At 44.6% G+C, this 22,197-nt stretch overlaps 1 protein-coding gene across 1 annotated transcript in view; it reads left to right on the forward strand.

Moving 5' to 3' along the window:
- The window catches only part of CAPN5 (calpain 5), a 97,003-nt gene extending 80,122 nt beyond the window's left edge, over positions 1-16,881 (forward strand). The window contains exons 5-13 of the mRNA XM_081002125.1: positions 915-1,107; positions 1,805-1,998; positions 4,932-5,009; positions 7,232-7,427; positions 9,839-9,961; positions 11,063-11,259; positions 12,714-12,835; positions 13,111-13,247; positions 14,036-16,881. Of these exons, the coding sequence (XP_080858251.1) occupies positions 915-1,107; positions 1,805-1,998; positions 4,932-5,009; positions 7,232-7,427; positions 9,839-9,961; positions 11,063-11,259; positions 12,714-12,835; positions 13,111-13,247; positions 14,036-14,218 (1,423 nt within the window). The 3' untranslated portion in view covers positions 14,219-16,881. The remainder of the gene's footprint in view (positions 1-914; positions 1,108-1,804; positions 1,999-4,931; positions 5,010-7,231; positions 7,428-9,838; positions 9,962-11,062; positions 11,260-12,713; positions 12,836-13,110; positions 13,248-14,035) is intronic.
- The last annotated feature ends 5,316 nt before the right edge of the window (positions 16,882-22,197 follow it).

A 22,197-nucleotide genomic window follows, 5' to 3' on the forward strand; every position in this document is an offset into this window, starting at 1 on the left:
ATTAACCCTAAAGTTACGTGCAGAATGATCTCCGCTGCTGAACTTGCAACGCCTCTTGCTTCTAAGCATTTAAACGCAACAGCGTGTTTGCTATTAGAGGGCATGATATGTGGCATAGTGGTCTAAACCACTGAGCCTCTTGGGCTTGCTGATCAGAAGGTCGGTGGTTCAAATCCCAGCAATGGAGTGAGCTCCCGTTGCTCTGTCCCAGCTCCTGCCAACCCAGCAGTTCGAAAGCAGGCCAGTGCAAGTAGATAAATAGGTACCACTGCAGCGGGAAGGTAAACAGTGTTTTCATGCACTCTAGTTTCCATCATGGTGTTTTGTTGCGCCAGAAGCGGTTTAGTCCTGCTGGCCGCATGATCCGGAAAGCTGTCTGTGGACAAAGGCCGGTTCCCTCGGCCTGAAAGCGAGATGAGCACCACAACCCCATAATCACCTTGACTGGACTTAACCATCCAGGGGTCCTTTAACTTTTACCTTTATGTGGCATAGTCTTGAGCTTACGCCATGGGTAGGCAAACTAAGGCCTGGGGGCTGGATGCGGCCCAATTGCCTTCTCAATCCGGCCTGCGGGCGGTCCGGGAATCAGTATGTTTTTACATGAGTATAATATGTCCTTTTATTAAAAATGCATCCCTGGGTTATTTGTGGGGCCTGCCTGGTGTTTTTACATGAGTAGAATATGTGCTTTTATTTAAAATGTATCCCTGGGATATTTGTGGGGCATAGGAATTCGTTCATTTTTTCCCCCTTCAAAATATAGTCTGGCCCCCCACAAGGTCTGAGGGACAGTGGACCGGCCCCCTGCTGGAAAAGTTTGCTGACCCCTGGCTTACATCATGCCACTCCACAAACAGGGCATAATCTTTGTCGCTCCCCATGTTCTTATTCTCCTCTTCCCCACTGCGTAGACTCTCGGGATGCTACGAGGCCCTAGACGGAGGTAACACGGCTGACGCTTTGGTGGACTTCACTGGCGGCGTCTCCGAACCCATCGACCTGCTGGAAGGCGGCTATGCGAACGACGAAGCCAAACGCAACGTCCTCTTTGAGCGGGTGTTGAAGGTCTACAACCGGGGAGGTCTCATCAGCTGTTCCATAAAAGTAAGCAGCCGGCAGTTCTTGTTGGCGTAACCGCAGGAGGGTGGGCCTGATCGTCTCCTGAATCTTAAGTGGTTCCCAAGAATCTGGCGCAAGATGTAAGCCTTGCTTAACCCATTAGGATTGGTGTCCACAGAACCACGGAATTGTAGAGTTGAATGGGACCACAGCGGCCATCTAGTCCAACTCCCTGCAAAGCAGGAATATTCCACCCAACCTGGGACTCGAATCCACAACCCTAAGATTAATAGGATACAATAACCTATTAGACATTAAAAGCTTCCCTAAACAGGGCTGCCTTCAGATGTCTTCTAAAAGTCTGGTAGTAGCGTGTTGCGAAAGTAAAATGAAACGTAAAAACCACCACCAACAAAAAAACTTTAAATATATTAGAGGCAGGGGACTGGTGAAGTCTTTAACAGGCACCAGAAGGCAGAATGCTATTTATTCCCCTTTCAAGAAGGGCATTCTAGTTTTGGTGCTACCACTGATCAGGCCCTGTTCTTCTGCCTCACTTTTTCTGATGCCTCGGCACTGAGGTGTTTGCTGAAATAATTCGTTGCCGAGCCTAGAGTGGAGGCTCACAGCTTTTTTTTCATCCTGGCTCCTTAAAATCCCCTAGCCCCATGCCAGTGTCCCTTGGGCGGATGTTTCTAAGTGCACCGTTTAATTCTTGTGCTTCCTTTGTCTCCTCGGCAAGGCCACCTCCGCGGCCGACATGGAAGCCCGGCTGGACTGCGGCCTGGTCAAAGGACACGCCTACGCTGTGACGGACGTGAGGAGAGTCCGCCTGGGCCACGGCCTGCTGTCCTACTTCAAGTCCGAAAAGCTCGATATGATCAGGCTGAGGAACCCCTGGGGGGAGAAAGAGTGGAATGGACCCTGGAGTGACACGTGAGTATGTCTGGGAAAGTCTACCGGAAACAGGGGCCACCTTGTCTAAATGGCTTTGGCCACATTCCTACTGATGGGACTGTGAGGAGAACCTGAGCTTGCAGGGTTCTTCTGTAAGCAAGAAAGTCTCATTGCGCTGGCCTCTACTGAGGCTGAGTTCAGTGCACTGTCGGATTTGTGCCGGGAACTGGAGTTCTATAGATGCCTGGTGCAATCCCCAATCTGTGGGGGTTGTAACTTGCCCATCACTGTTTGGGAAGACAATCAACCCTGTCTGAAGCTGGCAGAGTCTGGGCAGTTTTAAGGCCAGAACCCAGCATCTAGACATATGATTCCAGAATGTGTGTCAAAGTATCCAGTCAGGTTTGATATGGCTGAAATACGGTGCAAGCCTCAATAACCTGGGTGATGGGTTCACTAAACCATTGAACTTCCAGCGTCATGGGGAGTTCTGTGGTGGTTTGAAGCATAGCTGTCAACTTACAGATTTGAAAATAAGGGACCAGCAGCCTGTACAGCTATGTACAGACACGTTTGTGCGATGTTCTGTGCGTTACTAGATAATGGTTAACCTACGCTGTAAATAAACTGCTTTTAGTTTAGTAACACTGCCTGAGAGCCTGATTTATGCACACCGATGCACAGAAGACAGAAAGCCCAGCTCCTGAACGCTGTGTGTTTACTCTGCTTTGCTTTGTGGTCTGGAATGCGGGCTACGCGCAGGGAAGCTTGCTGGACTTTATCTCTCTGAGCAGTAAATCTTTCTCAGAGGGACAAACCAGTTCAGATGGCAGCACGCTGTCCTTCCGTACAAAAAATAAAATAAAAATTGACCTCCCCGCACATAGAAGACTAGCCTGTCAGGGAAGAAAAGATGCTGGGCTGTTTTTTTCTCTCCCTGGCATTTACTTCGCTGTGTGGAAGGAGAGAGAGAGAGAGGCATCCCATCATATTATATTTTTCATTGTGGTCTCACTGCCCCCCTGGAAGCATGTTGTGGACTGCTGGTGGCTCCCAGACCCCAACTTCATTGTTCCTCAGACATTATAAATACTATAGATATAAGCTGGTTCCACACCTACACACACACCCGGCCATTGTTTCCTTGAAATCAATAAAAAATTACATGTACCGTATTTTTTCATGTATAAGACGACCCAATCCATGTATAATTCGCCCCCTATTTTTTGAGCCCAAAATTAAGAAATAAATTTGTTAATATATTTCATTGCAACATTCCGTGTATAAGACAACCCCCAATTTTAAACTTTAAAAAATTGGGGGGAAATATAGTCTTATACATGGGGAAAAAACAGTAATATGTATGAGAAAAACAACCCATAACTACTTACTTACTTAAATTTGTATATTGCCCTTCATCCGAAGATCTTAGGACAGTTCACTGCATAAATGCACCAAATAAAAAGGCCAAATGCATAACAATAACCAAACCAAACCCCATACTCCCCCCAAAAAAAACATTTAAAAGGACAATGAATGTTAAAATTGATGATAATTGCAGCCAGACAGGTTATAGCGAGTAATTGGAAAAATGCAGAAGAGCTAGGGGTGAACCAACAGAGGGAAAAATAGAAAAATATTATAATCTTAGAATATCTAACCGTGAAGATACATAAAATGAAAGGGTTTAAGGTCAGTGAGAAGGAGGAGGATTGGTTTGAGAAGATACTGAATTATTTGGGCAGGTTTGAACAATTTGGGGCAATTAAAATGTTGAAAGTTAAATAAACCTTATGGAAGGAGGAGTGTTAAGGTATATAGAATTGTACATATGGTTGATTTGAATATGTTATTATTGATTATGTATACTCAATGTATCAGCCGCCTGGAGGTTTTCACTGTTTGTGTTTTGGCTGTTGGTAAAAAAAAAAATTGAAAAGAAAAAGGACAATGAATGTTAATCAGCCACAGGGCTGGTTGATGAGAAACATTTTCTTTTCTTTTTTTTTAATAACTTTTTTATTCAAAATTAAAACAAAACATATTATCCAGAAACATATCATCCTTATTCCCCCCCCCCATTTTTCCTCCCTCCCCCCACAGAACCCCCACCCCCACCCCCCAACTTCCCTCAGTTCCAGTCTTTGGTTTCTCCAATAATGCTATTTTCTGCATGTTACACAGTTGTAAAGATCCTGAAACTATTTAGCTGATTATTATCAATAAGAAGTTTGTGAATGTTTATTCAAAGCCAGCCAAGGAGTCCAGTTCGCTTTGTTGCGTCTTCAAATACTTTGTAAAGGGTTCCCATTCATCTTTAAAGTCACAGTTATCCTTGTCCCGTAGTTTATATGTCAGTTTTGCCAGTTCTGCATAGTCCATCGATTTTTCTTACCGTGATTCTTTAGTTGGGGTTTCTTCAGTCTTCCATCCTTGTGCTATTAAAACTCTCATGGCCGTTGTCGCATACATGAAGATGTTTTTCAGCTTTTTTGGCAGATCTTTCCCTACAATCCCAAATAAAAATGTTTCAGGTTTTTTTAACAAATGTTAAATGGAACATTTTCTTCAATTCGTTGTATATCCTTTCCCAAAATTTTTTAATTACCTTACAATCCCACCACATATGATAAAATGTCCCCTCCTTTTCCTTACACTTCCAACATATATTTCAACTAGTCTTGTACATTTTCCCTAACTGCCCTGGTATTGTGTACCATCTGTACATCATCTTCATGTAATTCTCCTTCAATAGGGAACAATCTGTAAATTTTAAATCAGTTTTCCATAATTTTCCCCAATCTTCCATCATAGCGTTGTGACCTACATCTTGTGCCCATTTAATCATGACAAGAAACATTTTCGCCTGGTACCTAAAGATGTAAACACGGTTAATATGATTTCTAAATATGTAACCATGGTTAATATGATTTCTGTGTTTCCCCTCGTGCGCCCTCTTGTCGTTTCCGCAGCTCAGAGGAATGGCAGAAAGTCAGCAACAGCGAAAGAGAAAAACTGGGAATGACTGTCCAAGACGATGGGGAATTTTGGTGAGTTGTGCGTATGAAGCAAAAACGGATGATTCTTTATCTCTCTCATCATAGCCCAGTGCAACTATCAGGTCTTTTCCTCAGTACAAAAGATGCCAATCCCAGATTTAAGTTTGTTACGGGGGTGCTGGGTTTTGACGCAGAAACGGGCTTTTTTAATTTTTTAATTTCTTTTCCAAAGGTCTTTATTGAAACTTAATATATATACATAATAACCAAAATCCCCAATGATTCCCTCACATAAAATATAATATCTAAATCACAACAGCCACGTAATTATACACTAAATTATAAATCCCACCACCAACTCTCTACTTTCCTCCACTGCAATTTGACTTCTTTATATTTCTTTCTACCTTTCCCCCTTGCATTCCATAATAAATTATTTTTGTTAAATTCTGATTTTTCCTTCTTTCTTTATAGGTTTTGTTATTGCTAACATTTTTTTATTCTAAGCCTATTAGCATGTCGTTTTTAGCACAATACTTTGGCATATAATCTTCAAATTACTTCCACTCCATTCTTAAAAAGTTAAGAAGTTAAAAAGTCGGGGCTTTTTAATTTAGGTTGGGGGGGGGAGGATGATTAAAGGGAGATGTGACGGAACTGTACAAAAATGATGTACATTGTCAAGAAAGTGGATAGAGGGAGGTTTCCCTCTCGCAAAATAGGATAGCGCGGAGCAGTGGTTAGAGGGCTAGACTCGGTCACAGTAGCCAACCAGATGCCTATAAAAAGCTTACCTGAGTGCAGGAGGGCTCTGTGATTTCCAGCAACGGGTACAGTGGTACCTTGGTTCTCAAACTTAATCCGTTCCGGAAGTCCGTTCCAAAACCAAAGCGTTCCAAAACCAAGGCACGCTTTCCCATAGAAAGTAATGCAAAACGGATCAATCCATTCCAGACTTTTGAAAATAACCCCTAAAACAGCAATTTCACATGAATTTTACTATCTAACTAGACCACTGATCCATAAAATGAAAGCAATAATAAACGTACTGTGCTATAAGATAAATAAGACAGTGTTGTAGATGATAAAAACTAAAATTCAATATTTTTCATACCCTCACTGATGATAGTCGTTGTTTGGATGGGGGGCTTTTATCCATTTCTGTAGTCACGCAATCAATCAATCAGTAGCTGAACTGGGTTCCAAACAGTCACAAAAACAAATTAACCGAAAAAGCCTCAAAAACAAAAACGCAAAATAAATAGCAAAAACAAAAGCGCCAAACTTAATCCGTTCCGGAAGTCCGTTTGACTTCCGAAATGTTCGAAAACTAAGGCGCAGCTTCTGATTGGTGCAGGCGCCCCGGAAACAATAGCCGACAGCCGCATCGGATGTTCGGCTTCCGAAAAACGTTTGAAAACTGAAACACTAAATTCTGGGTTTTCGGTGTTTGAGAACCAAGGCGTTTGGGAACCAAGGTACTACTGTATACAGAAACAGTGCTTCCTCCAGCTGTGGAAGCAGTGGAGAGCCACTGTGGCTTCTAGCCATCAATAGCCATTTTGCAGGTCACAAAATCATAGAATTGTAGAGTTGGAGGGGACTACGAGGGTCATCTAGTCCAACCCCCTGCAATGCAGGAATTTTTTGCCCATCCTGGGCTCGAACCCACGACCTCAAGATGAAGACTCTCATGCAATCGTCCTCAGATAGTGTTTCTGGGTCAGATTCAGCTAGCTGAAGTATCTTAAAGGTGGCGCCACACCAGAAGTAAGGGATACAAGGCCCGTTTAACCTGGCCAGGCTTTGAGTCGAGATTCGAACTCTTTACTTACTTACTTATTATTGATTGAATTTATATACCGCCCTATACCCGGGGGTCTCAGGGCAGTTCACGGAATAAAATCAAGATATAAAACCACAAAATACCTAATGAAAATAAAAACAACAACCCAATAGCCCCCCCCCCTCAAAAAACACACCCTGAATTTTGAAAGGGCATACGATGTCAATCAAATCAACCAAAGGCCTGGTTAGAAAGGAATGTTTTTGCCTGGTGCCTAAAGGCGTATAATGGAGGTGCCAGGCGAACTTCCCTGGGGAGAGCATTCCACAGACGGGGAGCCACTGCAGATAAGGCTCCGTTCTTGTGTTGCCACCCTCTGGACCTCTCGAGGAGGATGATCTCAGGGTCCGGGTAGGTTCCTCTGGAAAGAGGCTGTGCTTGAGGTATTGCGGTCCTGAGTCGAGATTCGAACTCTTCCCCACCGCAGGATGACGTTCGAAGACTTCTGCAGGTACTTCACCGACATCATCAAGTGCCGCCTCATCAACACGTCATACCTGAGCATCCATAAGACCTGGGAAGAGGTGGTCTTGCGGGGGGCCTGGACGAAGCACGAAGACCCCTTGAAGAACCGCTGTGGGGGCTGCGTCAACAACAGGGACACCTTCCTGCAGAACCCACAGGTGAGGCGGCAGTGAGTGGCAGGTGAGAGGGGGAGCAAGGTGTTCCTAAGGGGGCAATGCTTGTCTCTGCCACTGAGACTACCTTCCGCTGTCTGCAACGACTCAGGTTGCAAAGGGCAAAGAAGGCAGCAGGATTCTCCGCAGCTCACATTGGTATGTAATATAATAATAATAATAATAATAATAATAATAATAATAATAATTTATACCCCGCCCATCTGGCTGGGTTTCCCCAGCCACTCTGGGCGGCTTCCAACAAAACACTAAAATACAATAACCTATTCAACATTGAAAGCTTTCCTAAACAGGGCTGCCTTCAGATGTCTTCTGAAAGTTTGGTAGTTGTTTTTCTCTTTGACATCTGATGGGAGGGCGTTCCACAGGGTGGGCGCCACTACCGAGAAGGCCCTCTGCCTGGTTCCCTGTAACTTGGCTTCTCGTAGCGAGGGAACCGCCAGAAGGCCCTTGGCGCTGGACCTCAGTGTCCGGGCTGAACGATGGGGGTGGAGACGCTCCTTCAGGTATAGAGGACCGAGGCTGTTTAGGGCTTTAAAGGTCAGCACCAACACTTTGAATTGTGCTCGGAAACGTACTGGGAGCCAATGTAGGTCTTTCAAGACCGGTGTTATGTGGTCTCGGCGGCTGCTCCCAGTCCCCAGTCTAGCTGCCACATTCTGGATTAGTTGTAGTTTCCGGGTCACCTTCAAAGGTAGCTCCATTTAGAGCGCATTGCAGTAGTCTAAGCGAGAGATAACCAGAGCATGCCCCACTCTGGCGAGACAGTCCACGGGCAAGTAAGGTCTCAGCCTGCGTACCAGATGGAGCTGATAAACAGCTGCCCTGGACACAGAACTAACCTGCGCCTCCATGGACAGCTGTGAGTCCAGAATGACTCCCAGGCTGCGCACCTGGTCCTTCAGGGGCACAGTTGCCCCATTCAGGACCAGGGAGTCCTCCACACCCACCCGCCTCCTTTCCCCAAGAACAGTACTTCTTTCTTGTCAGGATTCAACCTCAATCTGTATAGATTAAGTCTGTAGAGGAAAATCTGGAAAAAATTAACCGTATTAAGCACATTAAGGATGAGCTATGTAAGATGCAATGTAAACAACACCTCTAAGACTAAGAGATGATGAGTAGTGGGAGAGGGAAGTCACATGGGTATATTATTATGTAGTATTCTATATTTTTATTTTATAATTCTAGTTGTTTTAACCTGCTGGTCACCAATTCTTATCTCCCTGCTCTAATTCTGGCTTGCTTTTATATTGATTGTATTTTGCTTTTATAATTTTGTATTTTAGCTATTTTTAAAACGCTGGTCTATGACCGTAATAAACTGATTGATTGATTGAAGGGAGCTGAGTTCCCAGAGTCCCTTTGGAAGGGCGGATTGGCTGTGAAACTACCCTAGGAATCGCAAATCTGGGAGAGAAACAGGAGTCTCCTAAGAGCTCTCGGCTTATTAGAAAGTACAGGGCAGGCATAGACAAACTCGGCCATCCAGATGTTTTGGGACTACAATTCCCATCATCCCTGTTAGCTAGGGATGATGGGAGTTGTAGTCCCAAAACGTCTGGCAGGCCGAGTTTGCCTATGCTTGGGACTGAGAGACTGGGGCCAGCTTAAGCAAGGAACGTGAGAACGTAGGAAGTTGCCTTATACAGAATCAGACCATTGGCCCAGTTAGCTCAGCGTTACCCACACAGGCTGGCAGCAGCTCTCTCCAGGGTTTCAGGCCAGAGATCTATGCCAGCCATGCCTAGAGAACCCAAGGATTGAATCTGGCACCTTCTGCATGCCAAGCGAAGGCTATGCCACTGAGCTACAACCCTTTCCGGAGCTCAGGCCGGGTAGAGACGGGGAAACGGCCTGAGACCTCCGTCGAACCGGGAATTCCCCGATTTGTAGCTCAGCCTCTTAGCCAAGTGCGGGTGGCGCTGTGGGTTAAACCACAGAGCCTAGGACTTGCCGATCAGAAGGTCAGCGGTTCGAATCCCCGCGACGGGGTGAGCTCCCGTTGCTCGGTCCCTGCTCCTGCCAACCTAGCAGTTCGAAAGCACGTCAAAGTGCAAGTAGATAAATAGGTACCGCTCCGGCGGGAAGGTAAACGGCGTTTCCGTGCTCTGCTCTGGTTCGCCAGAAGTGGCTTAGTCATGCTGGCCACATGACCCGGAAGCTGTACGCCGGCTCCCTCAGCCAATAAAGCGAGATGAGCGCCGCAACCCCAGAGTCGTCCGCGAGTGGACCTAATGGTCAGGGGTCCCTTTACCTTTACCTTTACTCTTAGCCAAGAAGGCGCGCCAGGGAACGGTGGGCGCTAGAGCCCCTGGCTTGGAGGTTGCCAACCAACTGCCCCCCTCTCAAAATTAAACCCGTCTCATATTCCATTGCTTTTCTTTCCCGCCCAGTACGTTTTTGACGTGAAGAAAACAGAAGACGAAGTGCTCATTTGCATCCAACAGAAGCCGAAACAGACCAATCGGAAGGAGGGAAAGGGGGAGAACCTGGCTATTGGATTCGACATCTATAAGGTCAGCAGGGTGTGTTTGTGTGAACCGCTGGCCTGTTTCTGCTTCTTGCTTCTCACCGTTAGTAAAAAAAAAAAAAGAAGAACATCAAAAAGATGGATTTATTTTACATTGGATATTCTTAGACTGAGATAATTGTTACAGTGTACATAATAAAAGAAATCTATGATAACTATATAAATATGGATTATTATTATTATTATTATTAATACCCCACCCATCTGGCTGGGTTTCCCCAGCCACTCTGGGCGGCTTCTAACAAAAAATTAAAATACAATAGTCTATTAAACATTAAAAGCTTCCCTAAACAGGGCTGCCTTCAGATGTCTTCTGGAAGTCTGGTAGTTGTTTTTCTCTTTGACATCAGGTGGGAGGGTGTTCCATATTACAGTGGTACCTCGGGTTACATACGCTTCAGGTTACACACTCCACTAAGCCAGAAATAGTGCTTCAGGTTAAGAACTTTGCTTCAGGATGAGAACAGAAATCGTGCTCCGGCGGTGCAACAGCAGCAGGAGGCCCCATTAGCTAAAGTGGTGCTTCAGGTTAAGAACAGTTTCAGGTTAAGAACAGACCTCCGGAACGAATTAAGTTCTTAACCCGAGGTACCACTGTATATATAAAAATATAATAACATCACAAAGAATAAACATCAAAAGATAGGGAGAGAGAGAAAAGGAAAGGAAAAACAAACAAACAGCAAAACCGAAAAACTATTAAAAAAATAAAAATATCAGTCGACAGTAAGCAGTGTTCAATATATTCAGATTTGTTGATTTGTTGACTTCCGTCTACACTTTGCTGTTTCAAGTCAACTGCAGTATTACTGTTTTCAATCTATGTTTCATTATTCGTCCCCACCTTGGGCTATGAAATTATTTTTCTGTCTGTGAAATGAATATAGACACAGACAAGTCTTATTATTGGGACCAAATGTCATCAAATAATTTTTATGACATTCCCATTCTTCTTTAACCTTATCTGCTGATTGGTAGATAAGGTCCTCTTTTAAAGCCAGCTGGGTTGCCTCATGTGGCAGTGAGTTCCGTAGTTTCACACTCCCTTTTTCTTCTTCTTTTCTTTCCTGTGCTTCATTCTGCCCAGGTGGAGCTGAATCGGACTTACCGGATGCACACCCTGCAGCCCAAGGTCGCCAGCTCCATCTACATCAATTCCCGCATCGTCTTCCTGAGGACAGACCTGAAGGAAGGGCGCTACGTCATCATCCCCACCACCTTCGAGGCCGGCCACGTGGGAGAGTTCCTCCTCAGGGTGTTCACAGATGTGCCTTCCGATTGCCAGTAAGCTGCTCTCCATGGAGCGGAGGCTTCCTGTAGCCTTTTGATCCTGGCTGGGATCATATTTGCACCTGTCCGCCTGCCCACCCAGCGCTTAGTGGGACTCTGATAATAGAGGATTTTTGGAGTTCTGGGGCAAAGTCACTGACATCTGTCAGGTGTCTTCTTCCCCCTCCTTCCTCTTTCCAGGGAACCAGGATGCATTTGATTTAAATCAAATCGATTTAAATCACTAGTCAGTATGACTTGATTTAAATCACCAGTCAGTAAGACTTGATTTAATTATTATTATTTTTACAGAAAGTGGATTTAAATCAAATCGATTTAAATCACTAGTCAGTAAGACTTGATTTAAATCTTTTTTTATATAATCTTAATATTTACAACCAGATGAAGGTTTCGTTTTTGGAATAATAAATTTTCAGACTTGATTTAAATCATTTTTTTTATAATCTTAATATTTACAACCAGATGAAGGTTTCGTTTTTGGAATAATAAATTTTCAGATTTGATTTAAATCATTTTTTTTTTATAATCTTAATATTTACAACCAGATGAAAGTTTCGTTTTTGGAATAATAAATTTTCAGACTTGATTTAAATCTTTTTTTTTATAATCTTAATATTTACAACCAGATGAAAGTTTCGTTTTTGGAATAATAAATTTTCAGACTTGATTTAAATCATTTTTTTAATAATCTTAATATTTACAACCAGATGAAAGTTTCGTTTTTGGAATAATAAATTTTCAGACTTGATTTAAATCTTTTTTTATATATAATCTTAATATTTACAACCAGATGAAGGTTTCGTTTTTGGAATAATAAATTTTCAGACTTGATTTAAATCACTAGTCAATAAGACTTGATTTCAATCATATATTTTTTTATAGAAAGACCCAATCTTGCTGGTATAATCTTAATATTTACAACCAGATGAAGATTTCATTTTTGGAAGAATAAATTTTCCAAAGAGTAGTTTTTACAGTTTTATCAAAAATTACTGATTTGGTTATGCTATTAGAAACACAAAGACAGGTAATTATGAAATTGTTGTTTCTATTTGGACAACTTTTCTGCTGTGCTTGATTGGAAGGAGAAAAATAATCATTTCCTTAAGAACAATTTTAACAACTTATTTAACTAAAACAATAAAATTATAGCACATGTATTCATGTTTGTTAACTGATGTGGTTAAACGATTCCCCCCCCCCCAGAAAAAAATACTTAGACTGAGTTTTGGCACACATGAAAAACTTTAAACAAACCCTTATTTCCTGATGAATAGCCTATAATGTAACTTAAATAGAAAACTATCTTTAGAAAGATTTCCCCCCCAAAAGCATTTTATTTTAAAAATCTGATTTAAATTTAAAAAATCTGATTTAATTTTTTTAAAAAATCCGATTTTTATTGATTTTTCTTTTTAAAAAATCATTGATTTTTATCCACCCTGTAGGGAGTTGACCCTGGATGAGCCCCCGCACACCTGCTGGAGCGGGATGTGTGGCTACCCGCAGATGGTGTCTCAAGTCCACGTCGTCTCGGCTTCCGGGCTGAAGAACCAGGATTCGCAAGAAGGTGCAAGGCCCCGATCCAACCCCCATTTCCAACCACACCCACGCGACACGCCTGAAATCTGCAGGGGGGGAGGAGGAGGAGGAGGGGGGCACAGCTGTCAACTTTTCCCTTTTCTTGCGAGGAATCCTATTCGGAATAAGGGAATTTCCCTTGAAAAAAGGGAAACGTTGACAGCTAGGAGAGGGGGAGAGTCGCTTCAAAAGAGCAGGGGAGCTTTGGGCTGCTGACAAACTGGACTCGGGGCTTCAGCAACCATTGTCGTCGTTTTAATTCAGGCGCGGACCCCTACGTGATCATTAAATGTGAAGGCGAGAAGATCCGTTCACCGGTGGTGAAAAGCACTGTGACACCAGAGTTTGATGTGAAAGGCCTCTTCTACCGCAAGAAGCCCGGGCAGCCCATAGTCGTTCAGGTGAGGTTTTCTTTATCAAAGGATCATAGTACTATAGCAGGCACATCCATGTGAAGCTGCAGCCAAGGCTGTTCATCCGTGGCACGATTCCGCAGAAGTGGCGATGAGCCACAGAATGAACCCAGCTTCCTAAACCTTTAATTTCCATCGCTCTCCCCACCCTCTTCCTTCTCAAACACATTGCTTTCCCAGGCTACTGTAGTTCTTTCAGCTTCTGCTGCGGACTAAGAAGGCTGTTCTTTTTATCGCAGCCTAACCATGTGCAGGGACGCGGGTGGCGCAGTGGGTTAAACCACAGAGCCTAGGGCTTGCCGATCGGAAGGTCGGCGGTTCGAATCCCCGCAACGGGGTGAGCTCCTGTTGCTCGATCCCTGCTCCTGCCCACCTAGCAGTTCGAAAGCACGTCAAAGTGCAAGTAGATAAATAGGTACCGCTTCGGCGGGAAGGAAAACGGCGTTTCTGTGCACTGCTCTGGTTCGCCAGAAGCAGCTTGGTCATGCTGGCCACATGACCTGGAAGCTGTACGCCGGCTCCCTCGGCCAATAAAGCGAGATGAGCGCCGCAGCCCCAGAGTCGGCCACGACTGGACCTAATGGTCAGGGGTCCCTTTACCTTTAACCATGTGTAGCTTTTCTCTTCAATCATGAGGGCTAGGTGCTTAGTTTTTTAGATTTTGGTTGGTCGAGGTGTGCTAGGTCCACCATGGATGCGAGCGGATGCACGCAGCCCTGGTCTGTGGGTGCGTTCCTTCTCCGATGATCCACCAACTTTTGCTTCTCTCCCTCCAGGTCTGGGACCATAACCTTATCAGCGACACCTTTCTGGGCCAGGTCAGCCTTGCAGGTGACCCCAACAACCTCCTGTCGATGCACATCCTCCACTTGGAGGACAAAGGCAGCAAACGCGTCAACGAGCTTCCGGGGACCCTCAAGGTGCAGTTGCTCACCAGCAACGTCCTGACTAACATCTAAAGGAAGGACGGTTCCCTTCGTGCCATCTGTACATCCGATCTCGCAATATGCAGCATATACGTTTATCTATATCTGTACCTGCATCATGTACTGTGCATGCCTTCACTTTTAAAAGGGGACCAGCGTGTTCGGTTTTGTTTTGTTTTGATTTTCATACAACGGTGCCTTTTCAAGAAGTGGGAAAGTGTTTTCAAATACAAGTCCCGGGCGTAATTTTACTGCCAGCTCTGGGCAGTATAAAGGAGTCCCACTCGGGGCTGTATGTTTACACAGAGAAATCTGTCTCTCATGCGCACATGCGTGGCTGGGCTTGGGCTTTGTACCCAGCCTGGGGAAAAAACCACATATTGCCAACCTGGGCGAAGGGCTCATTTCTTAATTCCCATATCCCCGAGGGTGCTGTCCCCAAAGGTGGGGAAAGGCAGGGAGGAGACGAGGCCTCGCTTGAAGGATGCTCAGGAAGAAACACCAGGAATTTGTTGCTTCGATGCTCCCCCCATGCACAAGTTGGGGCAGGCAAATTCTCTGCCCAGGACTTGCATCTGTGTTCTGATTTTGTGGCAGGCCGATAAGTCTGGAAAGTCTCGTACTCTGATTTAGATTTCTGTTTTTTTCTTCCGAAAGAGATCAAGGCTCTAGACCTCATGGGTGCAAACGTGTGAGCAAAGCCAACTGAAATCCCAGAATGCCATATTTCCTGTAGCAGAACGGTGGAGCTTTTAGTGGCTCATGTCCGTCACACCCGCTGAGTAGCAAAAACCCAGAATGCAATTGTACAAAATGAGAGGTGAATATTTAGACAGAGAGTCCATGATTGCCAGAGGTTGCAGAATTGGTTCAGGATTTCAGCTGCCCGGTTACATAAGCATCGCCATTTCCTGGGAAATCCTGAGCAAAAAGGGGGAGGTGGGTCTCATAAAGGGAATATAGAATGGTCTGGATATGCAAGACCCTGTTGAAATGTCTCTGTGTGGGAGAGTGGTGGAAAGTTTTTGTATAAAATGCACCGTCTGGAGAAAGTGGACAGGGCGAAGTTTTTCTTCCTCTCTTTTAACTTGGGGACAATTCGATGGATGTAAAGAGATTCAGGCCAGTCAAAAGAAAGTACCGTATTTTTCGCCCTATAGGATGCACTTTTTCCCCTCCAAAAATGAAGGGGAAATGTGTGTGCGTCCTATGGGGCAAATGTAGGCTTTCGCTGAAGCCTAGAGAGCGAGAGGGGTCTGTGTGCACCGACCCCTCTTGCTCTCTAGGCTTCAGGAAGCTATCCGCAAGCCTTGGGAGCCCGCAGGAGTTCCCGCTGGGCTCCCACGGCTTGCAGAGAGCTGCCTGCATCCCGAAGCCTGGGGCTCGGGCTTCCCCTGCCTGGGGGGGAAATATATATTTTTTCTTTATTCCCCACCCCCCCCCAAAAAAAACCAGGTGCGCCCTATGGGCCGGTGCACCCTATGGGGCGAAAAATACGGTATTTCACACAATGCATAGTTGGAACTACGTAAGTCGCTACTACAAGGTGCGGAGACACCCAGTGACTTGGGTGACTTGCACGTGACTTCCAACAAGCGTTGAACTTCCATTACCATTTACAGTTACCATAGCAAGCGGTGGTATGGCTCAGTGGTTAGAGCATCTTCCCTGCATGCGGAAGGTCTCGGGTTCTGTTCCCAGGCAGGGCCGAGAAATATCCCTGCCTGAAGCCCTGGAGAGCAGCTGCCAAGTCAGTGTTGACAATACTGATCTAGATAGACCTTCCCATATTCCTGTGCACCCTTGCTCTCGCATACTGCAACCCTATGGAACGTGCCTGCTGTTGATTTCAGACGGCATTGTACGTGCAGCAAAACCAGGGCAGTAGAGGGATCACTTCTGTTATGTATTTCCCATATAAGAGACACTCCCTGCTTGTAGAAAACTAGCCTCATGAGCAAGAACAGCTATCTCTCTGATGTTCTGCATGCTAGATTTCTATATGCAAGGAAGGTTTGATTTTGATTTTTTTAAAAAGGTGATCATTTTGGAGAGCATTAGCAAAATGTGTTTCTGCATTGAAATGGGAGGGAATTCCATTTGGAGAGTTCAGCCACAGATTTAATTCCAACTTGTGCATTTCAGGGTGGTGTGTTTGTGTGTGTGATGGGAATATTGCCCGTAATAAATAAGCCATAACATCAATAGGGCTTTCAATTTAATCTGTTTATTGGGACCAAAAATACCTTCAGATGTTTACTTTGGGGTTTGTTTGTTTTTAAATAAAAAGAGCGGCTCAAATGTTTATTATTCTAGCCAAAACTTCCTTCGCTGTTTCCGCCCGTTCTTTAGGGACATAAGATTTGGGCTTTTGGTACTTGGAAGCTGTCATTTCTTAGTAAAACTGAGATTGTTTTCAGAGAGGAGAATGACAATCGGGATCGGGCATGTGATCCATAGGTGATGTTTCTGATTTAAGGCCTGCTGGTTCCATCAGTTGTTTTTTGTACTTTATGAAGTCTTATCACTCGCACTTTATCCAATAAATGCCCCGTGACGTGTATGAATGCAAACTGAGGAAGTGTATTATTGAGAAGTTGCAATTTTAGAAAATGTTGAAATTGACTGGCTGTATGAGATTTGCAATTAAAAGCCAAAAAATGGCTGAGTCTTATCAATAAATTACTTGACTTTGAGTTTTCTTTTTTTCTTTCTTCCCCTCCATGCTTTCACACATCATTTTCACACGCACACAAGAAGAGCGTTTCAAGATGGATGTGTGAATAGGGCTGAGCTGAAATCACCCCCTCAACTTTACAGCACTAGGTTCACATAGATAGCCATGTTGGTCTGACTCAGTCGAAATAAAAAAATAAAAAATGTCCAGTAGCACCTTAGAGACCAAGTTTGTTCTGGGTATAAGCCTTCTTGTGCATGCACACTTCTTCAGATACACTGAAACAGAAGTCACCAGACCGATTACGATATGATTACGATATCTTTATTGTCATTGTCCCTTGCAGAACAATGAAATTGTAAAACTACATAAAACTACCACAAAAATACACAAAACTACATAAAGACTGCATAAAACTACTACAAAACTACATATATATATAGTGGGAGTGTGGGGCGGGGGTTTTCTCTGGAGGGTAGTAGGAGATGGGTGATGGACTCAATGGGTATGGTAAACCTGCTGATGACTGTAGACCTACAGGAAAAAGCAAGGGATATTATGCAGATGACCAAAAATAGCTTTAGCACATGGCTAGGCAAACTAAGGGATGCGGGTGGCGCTGTGGGTTAAACCACAGAGCCTAGGACTTGCCAATCAGAAGGTCGGCGGTTTGAATCCCCGAGACGGGGTGAGCTCCCGTTGCTCGGCCCCCACTCCTGCCAACCTAGCAGTTCAAAAGCACGTCAAAATGCAAGTACATAAATAGCTACCACTCCGGCGGGAAGGTAAACGGCGTTTCCGTGCGCTGCTCTGGTTTCGCCAGAAGCGGCTTAGTCATGCTGGCCACATGACCCGGAAGCTGTATGCCGGCTCCCTTGGCCAGTAAAGCGAGATGAGCGCCACAACCCCAGAGCCGGCCTCAACTGGACCTAACGGTCAGGGGTCCCTTTACTTTAGGGAAACTAAGGCCTGGGGGCCAGATCTGGCCCAATCGCCTTCCAAATCCAGCCCACAGACAGTCCGGGAATCAGCCTGTTTTTACATGAGTAAAACGTGTCATTTTATTTAAAATGCATCTCTGGGTTATTTGTGGGGCCTGCCTGGTGTTTTTACATGAGTAGAATGTGTCCTTTTATTTAAAATGCATCTCTGGGTTATTTGTGGGGCATAGGAATTCGTTCATTTTTTCCCCCTTCAAAATATAGTCTGGCCCCCCACAAGGTCTGAGGGACAGTGGACCGGCCCCCTGCTGAAAAAGTTTGCTGACCCCTGCTTTCGCATATGTAATGAGACAAGAATCTAATATCTCTATTGAGACCAAGTCTCTCCATAGTTTTCACTTTAGTGATAAGTTGTAATTCAACAACTTCTCTTTCAAGTCTATTCCTGAAATTCTTTTGTAATCAGACAACTGCTTTGAGATCCTGTATTGAATGTCCTGGGAGATTGACGTGTTCTCCTATTGGCTTCTCTGTATTGTGATTCCCGATGTCAGATTTGTGTCCATTTATCCTTTGGCATGAGGGACACGGGTGGCGCTGAGGGTTAAACCACAGAGCCTAGGGCTTGCCGATCAGAAGGTCGGCAGTTTGAATCCCCGCGACGGGGTGAGTCCTGTTGCTCGGTCCCTGCTCCTACCAAACAAGCAGTTCGAAAGCACGTCAAAATGCAAGTAGATAAATAGGCACCACTCCGGCGGGAAGGTTAACGGCGTTTCCGTGCGCTGCTCTGGTTCGCCAGAAGTGTCTTAGTCATGCTGGCCACATGACCTGGAAGCTGTATGTCGGCTCCCTCGGCCAGTAGAGCGAGATGAGCACCACAACCCCAGAGTCGGCCATGACTGGACCTAATGGTCAGGGGTCCCTTTACCTTTATCCTTTGGCGTAGGGTTTGGCCTGTTTGTCCAATATATACAGCGCTGTTTGCAAAGCAACAGAAAACTCCTCTCTGCATTTCCAGGGATTTGGAGATGGGCTTCAAACACCTGTAACAGCAACCATGCTCTCTTTCTTCTCAACAAGAATAAAAGTCATAATTTAAAAGTGGTTAAAGAGCCCAACCATTGCAGTCAATCTCAATTTGTAGTTTCTCCCACTTCTGCCCACACTGTGGAGCTGTTGTGCTTGGAATATTGCTTGTTGAGAAGAGATGGTTCTGTTTTTGTTTTGCATTTGCCCATCGCTTCGGTCTGAACCCAACATTGGCCTTCCTCCTTGTCCGAATGCAGATCTAACAGCAGCTGAAAAGTCGTTATTTTATTTTTTATTGAATTTTACAAGAAAAGAAAAAGAAACAAAGAACAATACATAACACTGTAAACACATTTATGTACATGTTTTCCAAAATGCAGACTAAAAAAAGAAAGAAAGAAAGAAAGAAAATACTTTTCATAACCAATATTACCAAATTCATGCTTCAAACATTACAATATATAAATCCTAGTTAAAACATTATAAAAGACTTCCACCGCGTTCACCGCACGTCTCTTAGTTATCTTGCTCGCCTTTCCATCTGTTCTCCAATCATTTCCCTTCCTTAGGTTCTTTCATAATCCATCAAATCTTTATGTTCTCTATATTCTCCACAAGGTTAGTCTAAGCACAACCAAACTTTCGTATTTGAGCCCTGCTTGTATAAATATTCATTTAAGCATTCCCATTGTTTCTGTATTATAGTTTGGGGTTTATGCCTTATTAAATCCATCATTTTTGATAACTCCAGGTAGTCACATAGTTTAATTAACCATTCCCCTTTTGTTGGGATATAATTTCCTTTCCAATGACTGGCTACCAACATTCTGAAGGAAATCAGCCCTGAGTGCTCACTGGAAGGACAGATCCTGAAGCTGAGGCTCCAATAATTTGGCCACCTCATGAGAAGAGAAGACTCCCTGGAAAAGACCCTGATGTTGGGAAAGATGGAGGGCACAAGGAGAAGGGGAAGAGAGAGGACGAGATGGTTGGATAGTGTTCTTGAAGCTACCAGCATGAGTTTGACCAAACTGTGGGAGGCAGTGGAAGACAGGAGTGCCTGGCGTGCTCTGGTCCATGGGGTCACGAAGAGTCGGACACGACTAAACGACTAAACAACAACAATGTCCAACACTGAACAGAGAGTCCGGATTTTGACTCCTGTTTCATAGAATTCTTCATCAGCATGGTGGGAGAATATAGAATTGTTTCATAAACTGAAAACTGAAAATAAAATTTTACAGACGATGACCTGCATGACATATCACCTTCCAGTGATTTCCTTCAGAATGGAGAGGTTTGATCTTCTTGCAGTCCATGGGACTCTCAAGAGTCTCCTCCAGCACCATAATTCAAAAGCATCCATTCTTCGGCGATCAGCCTTCTTTGTGGTCCAGCTCTCACTTCCATACATCACTACTGGGAAAACCATAGCTTTTACTTTTTTTTTTTAATAATTTTTATTAAAGTTTAAAACAACATAACACAAAAAAGAACAGAAAAACTCACATAAAAATAATACAAAACTTAACAATAAAAACACAAAACACAACAATTAAAAACGAACTCTCTTTTCCATTTCCAATTTTACGTGACTTATTTTCTAGACTTCCTCAAACCTCCCTCCTTTGTATTCCAGTCCACATTGTTTGTTCAGCAATTTCTTTTCCACTTTTTTTTACTCCCAATCTTTAATTTAATAAAATGTTAAAATATATAACTTCAATTTTTTTTTAACCTAGTCCTTGATCTTAATATCATATAACTTTAAAGTTTTCCCTTTTAATATCAAATTTCCATAACTTTAACCTATGCAGCTGGAAACCACTTGTTTTCAGTCCAACATCACTCTAACATTCCTTAATTTTGCAGTGTTTCTGAAGATAGTCTTTGAATTTCTTCCAGTCTTCCTCCATCGACTCTTCTCCCTGGTCACGGATTCTACCAGTCATTTCAGCCAGTTCCATATAGTCCATAAGTTTCATCTGCCATTCCTCCAGCGTGGGAAGTTCTTGTGTCTTCCAATACTTTGCGATGAGTATTCTTGCTGCTGTTGTTGCGTACATAAAGAAAGTTCTATCCTTTTTTAACACCATTTGGCCGACTATACCCAGGAGAAAGGCCTCTGGTTTCTTAGGGAAGTGTGATGGGACGATGAGCTGCTTGTGTGTAAAATCCTAGTCCCTCAGAGTTTGGTCAAGTTTGCAAACCTCTGTCTGTAACGGAGCCCCCTTAAACATGGCTCCGTCAGTCGCTGGCAGATTCCGACAGTGGTTGCTTTCGGAATCGCTTCCAACATAAAAGCTCCTTAACGGAAACACGTCTTCTGGACTCTCTGCGTGACAGTTTCCGGCGAGGAGTGGGTGTCCCTACAGGAGGTCCTGAAACCTCCCCACTGTTTTCGCTGGAAGTGTCTCTGAGCCATCCCTCCAGCTCCCTTTCCCTCAGCCCAGCTCCTCTCCCCCTACTGGTTCCCTCTTCAGCTGCTGAGTCTCTCCCAACCTGTGTGAGCCCTTTCACTTCCCTTCCTTCCGATGGCAGTTCCCTGACATCCACCTCCCCTCCAGGGCCCCCTTCATCCCCTCTCGCCCCCTCCTCTACGGGCGGTGAGGAGGCAAAACCCCGGAATGAACTTCCTTCATCTTCCGATGTCCCGAACACTTCTCTCCACCTGTTGCGGTTCCTGGTCTCGAAGTACTCCTCCTCCTCAGAGTCCATCTCCCCTTCCCCTTCCGATTCCGAGAATCCTTCCAACTCCTCCTCCTCATCGGTGGTCCCAAAGTATTCCCTCCGGAACCTCTCCACAGGCTGAGGTTTCCTTGGGAACCTTTGATGGAACGTTTCTATCAATACCTCGTCATTGATATCTTCTGCCATTACCCAAGTGTTTTCTGACTCCGGTTCTCCTTCCCACGCTACCAAATACTCCACCTGATCCCCCTTCCATCTGGCGTCGAGGATTTCTGCCACATGGCTGCTGCATTCCCTTTCTTCTATGACCGGTCCCCGAGTGGCCATCCCTTCTCGTCCCCCTTCATACGGTGACAGTAACGACCTGTGAAATACTGGGTGCAGTTTCATGTGGTTGGGTAACCGGAGCCTGAAAGCCACTGGGTTGACCTGTTGAATGACCTCAAAGGGACCCAATCTCCTGGGTCTTAATTTCTTACAACCTCCTTTGAACGGCAACCCTTGGGTTGACAGCCACACCCTATCTCCCACCCTTATGGTTTCACCTTCCCTTCGGTTCTTGTCTGCCTGCCTCTTGTATTCTTCCTTCGCCCTTTCTAAGTTGAGTTGGAGCTGACGATGGATTGCTTCCATTTCTTCTACAAAATGCTCGGCTGCCGGGACACCCCATCTCT

Source organism: Podarcis pityusensis, assembly GCF_964106645.2.
Source record: "Podarcis pityusensis genome assembly, chromosome: 4".
In the NCBI taxonomy this organism is placed as follows: Eukaryota; Metazoa; Chordata; class Lepidosauria; order Squamata; family Lacertidae; genus Podarcis; species Podarcis pityusensis.